At 31.2% G+C, this 4180-nt stretch overlaps 1 protein-coding gene across 1 annotated transcript; it reads right to left on the reverse strand.

Annotated features, from left to right (window-relative positions):
- Positions 1 to 3069: 3069 nt before the first annotated feature.
- LOC115883138 lies at positions 3070 to 3447 on the reverse strand. Its single transcript, XM_030901449.1, has one exon. The coding sequence runs from the start codon at positions 3445 to 3447 to the stop codon at positions 3070 to 3072; it is 378 nt and encodes a 125-aa protein (XP_030757309.1).
- Positions 3448 to 4180: the final 733 nt, after the last annotated feature.

Here is a 4180-nt window from a genome sequence, read left to right on the forward strand (position 1 = left end):
CTGTTTCCTTCCTGTTACCCCTACAACTTATGATTTTTAAATGTCACCCTCGGTATTGTTGTACTTTATTCGATAGAAAATGACACTCATTAAAAAAATATTGTATTTTAAATTTAAATTTAGAGTGCCATAGTTGTGTTAAAAACACTACTTTTTAATCAAGGAGTGTTGGAAAAATAAATTTGACAGTTTAATGTCATTCTATTGAGAGTGTCATTTTCTCTCGAATAAAGTAAAAAAAATACCGAATGTGCCATTTAAAAATCAGAAATTGTAATCATTTCCGGTGAAACAGGAAGTGACCGAAATGAATTGAATATGTCAATCAATCCTAATTTATGTCATATACTAACATACCAAATTTCTTTTTTTATTTCTAAAATGACGATGATGAGCCACTTTTGAGACGCACCTGGTATAGATTAAACTTGTTTTCGGAAGGGACACCTTGTATTTATATGAATTAAGTAATTATTTGCAATCTGGCTATAGGTAGGTACCTACATATACTAAATAGAATCAACAGCTTACTTTTCAGTGGGCTCTTTTATTGAGGAGTAAGAAAATATTTTGTATCCAGAAAAAACCTTTGGAAAACTATTTGCCTATAATTATCTCCTGTAAGGAAATGTTCATATTGTGTTTTAAATCATGATTTTTTAGTACTCAACTCTAAAAAATACTTACCAAAGCTTCCAGAAACATATGTATATAAAGTTTTGAAGGTATAAAATGTCACCATTAAAATGACATTCATTAATTTGTAAATATCTAGATCAATATTGTGATCAATATGATCTAGGGTACCTATCGTTCAAGCGCGACGTCAAATATTTTTTCCTTAATGATAATGAATAAAATTCACTAATGTTCTGTTTGGGATATTCAACCTTCAAATAAACAAAATCTAGTTTGGTTGCAAATTTTTTTAAACTTTAATTTATTCTAGGCACATGGCTAGTTTAAAACTGACTAATTTCTGTAGGAAAATATTTGAAGGTCAGAACTGGACTGGTTCTTCTTTAAGTAACAATTTTGCATTAACAAAATTTGACAATGTTTTACACTGAATGTAAATTCATATGAATTCTTAAGAATCAGTTCATTTTATGTATTAGTACGACCAGCGTGTTTTTTTTCCAAATATCATGCAAATTGAAAATTCATAGTCGTCGTTCCGGAATATAAATACTGTATAATTTTTTTTATTGAAAAAGCTATAAGCAAATGGTTGAGGATTATTTTTTATATAGAATGTGGAAATACCAAAGAAGAATTAATTGAACACATACATTGAAATTACTCGTGACAAAATCGATTTAATTATAAACTGAAAAAAAAAAATATTGTAATATTGTATAATATATTTTTGAAACGTTTCAGATACTATGAAACATGCTCACACTACTTCAATGAAAGTAATATCAATATCCGATAATTTTGTGTCAAATAGAGACAAACCAAAAAGATCAGATATTGGTAATTAATTAATGAAGCTACATGGAAAACACCGTTAATCATTGTTTATTGGCAAACAACTCGTAATGTCGTACGACACTGACGTGAGAATTAGAGCATAACCAGTGGCGTCACCGCAAAACCAAATAATTTTATCCTGATTTGATGATCTGATATCAGATAACGGAATAATTTTTATAGAAAATTACACGTAAATTTTTAAAGTGATGAATAAAAGCAGCTTATTTTATTCTAGAGAAAAATTTGAAACAGGAATGTAGCTTAGAAAACATATATACAAAAGTTCACGATTTCTGCAAACTAGAATTTTCAAATAGATATAAATTAAAAATACGTCAAATTATGTTTCAGTACCGTTGACCCGTGGTTTAAAATGAATTTTTAAGAAGTTAATTATAAACTTGTGTATATCGGATATCGCCAATAATACTAATACTAACGATAAAACACCTCCATTGAAAGATCGGGTATTATCGCTAATTGGATGCATAAGAGAGTGTCAAAATAAATAAATTTAATTTATTTAATGGTGATTAAATTTTAGTAGATAATAATTAGTAAATCATTGAGATACTTATTTGTTGTTGGCAAACAACTCGCAATATCATACGATTTCGATATACAGGGTGTCTCAGATTTTAATCGGGAAAATTTAATAGACGATAGAACTTGCAAAAATAAAACAAAAAGTTCATGTCAACTTGTAAGATTTAAAGCTTCCTTTTCGAGATACAGGGTGTTAAAGTTACTTAAAAAAGAAAAAAAAATAAGATATTTGAAAAACTATTTAATCAATTTTGATATAACTTGACCCGTTTATAATACTTACTATGGGACTTAATTTGATGTAATTAGATTTAAGTATAATGGCCAGGGGCAGCGGTGGGGCATCCCTGTTAAATTATTTTAAATGAAAAAATAGGCACGCCACTGCTTTTTTAGAAGTTTAATATTATTTTTGGATTTAGTAATTAAAAATATTATTTTTCTGTCTCCTGACTTTTTTGTCTATCTTGCTTACTTCTTGCGAAAAAAAATAAATTCTAATTGGTAATTAATGTTATAATTGGTATTCAAATGGTACCCTGTATCTCGAAAAGGAAGCTTTAAATCTTACAAGTTGATATGAACTTTTTGTTTTATTTTTGCAAGTTCTATCGTCTATTAAATTTTCCCGATTAAAATCGGAGACACCCTGTATGTATAGCAATCAAATCAATGGGAAGTCGCCCTAGCGTCACCTCACTTAACTTTATTTGATGGTTTAGTCATCTGATAACGTTTCAGTTTATTTTATTTACACATCTAAATTCCGATCATGTTTAATTTAATTACCTACTTGAAACTAAAATTAGTCTAAAAAGTATTAGGCTTTGATGATATATATTTTTTATTGATGCCGCTTATTCTTTCTTGCTATTTAGTGAATTTTTTTGCAATTTTTATATATTTTTTTAGGTAGAAGGTATGGAGTGTAGAGGTAAGGAGAAATATCTATATATTGTCGGTTCAGAACGTTCTACGATATAAGTCGGTTCAGAACGTTCTACGATATAAGTCGGTTCAGAACGTTCTACGATATAAGTCGGTTCAGAACGTTCTACGACGTTTTCCGACACCTAACCTCCACTTTTGTCTATTTAGCCAGAGATCATCAGGTATTTCTCTATCTTCTAGTTCTTTATCCACACCCTCCCTCCAGCTTCGCGGCCTTCCTCTTTTATTTCTGCCTCGAGGTGTCCACAGTAAAATTTGTTTTGGTATTCTGTGATCGGGCATTCGTTGCATATGACCAAACCATATGAGTTGTTTTGTTCTTATGTCGTCCACAATTGTGTGTTCTGCTCCCATAATCTCCCTTACTCTATTGTTGGTTATTTGTTCTCTTTTCGATTTTCCAGCAGATCTCCTCCAGTAATCTATTTCGGTCGCTAATAGCAATTCTCTGTTCTGCTTTTCAACTACCATACTTCGCTTCCGTAAGTTATTATGCTTTTCACTACCGTATTATATATGTTCTTCTTATTAGCTTTAGAGATTCCTTGATCCCACAGTACACTATTCAACATAGATATTGCCCTTCTGCCTTGCATTATTCGATCTTTTTTTTTTTCCTCGATCTTTCGATTTTCCTCGTCGAGTTTTCCATCGTTAGTTATTTTTAATCCGAGATATTTATATTTGTCACAGGTTTTTATCACGCTTCCAGCCTCTAAGACTATGTTCTCTTGTGGCCCCCCTACAGTCATACATTCAGTTTTGGTGATATTTACCTCCAACCCCCATTTCTTATACTCCTCTATCAGCTTCCTTGCCATATATTCAAGGTCGTCGTGATATTGGGCTAGGACTATCTGGTCGTCCGCAAAAAATAGCGTGTATAGGGTGTCCTCATTTATTAAGGGGATTCCCATTCCTCTACACTTAAGCATCCATTTTTTTAGTGCTTGTTGCAGGTATATTTTGAATAGTATAGGAGATAGGCAACATCCCTGCTTGAGGCCTTTTGTAATTTTTATGCTTTCTGACAATGAGTCTCGTATTTTTGTTCTAGCTGTGGTGTTCTGGTATAAGTTCTTAACTGCTTTATATAAGTAGGTTGACATTTATATTAGTTATTTCCAACGTTTCCCACAATTTATTTAATGGTCTGCTGTCATAAGCCTTTTGGAGGTCTATATATAGTAAGTGTACTTCTTGA

Source organism: Sitophilus oryzae, unplaced genomic scaffold (genome assembly GCF_002938485.1).
Source record: "Sitophilus oryzae breed Bouriz unplaced genomic scaffold, Soryzae_2.0 scaffold_1817_pilon_pilon, whole genome shotgun sequence".
Classification (NCBI taxonomy): Eukaryota; Metazoa; Arthropoda; class Insecta; order Coleoptera; family Curculionidae; genus Sitophilus; species Sitophilus oryzae.

What these genes read in the sequence shown, in the direction of transcription:
- LOC115883138 (XM_030901449.1), bottom strand. Translation starts at nt 3,447, where the DNA reads ATGGTAGTTGAAAAGCAGAACAGAGAATTGCTATTAGCGACCGAAATA.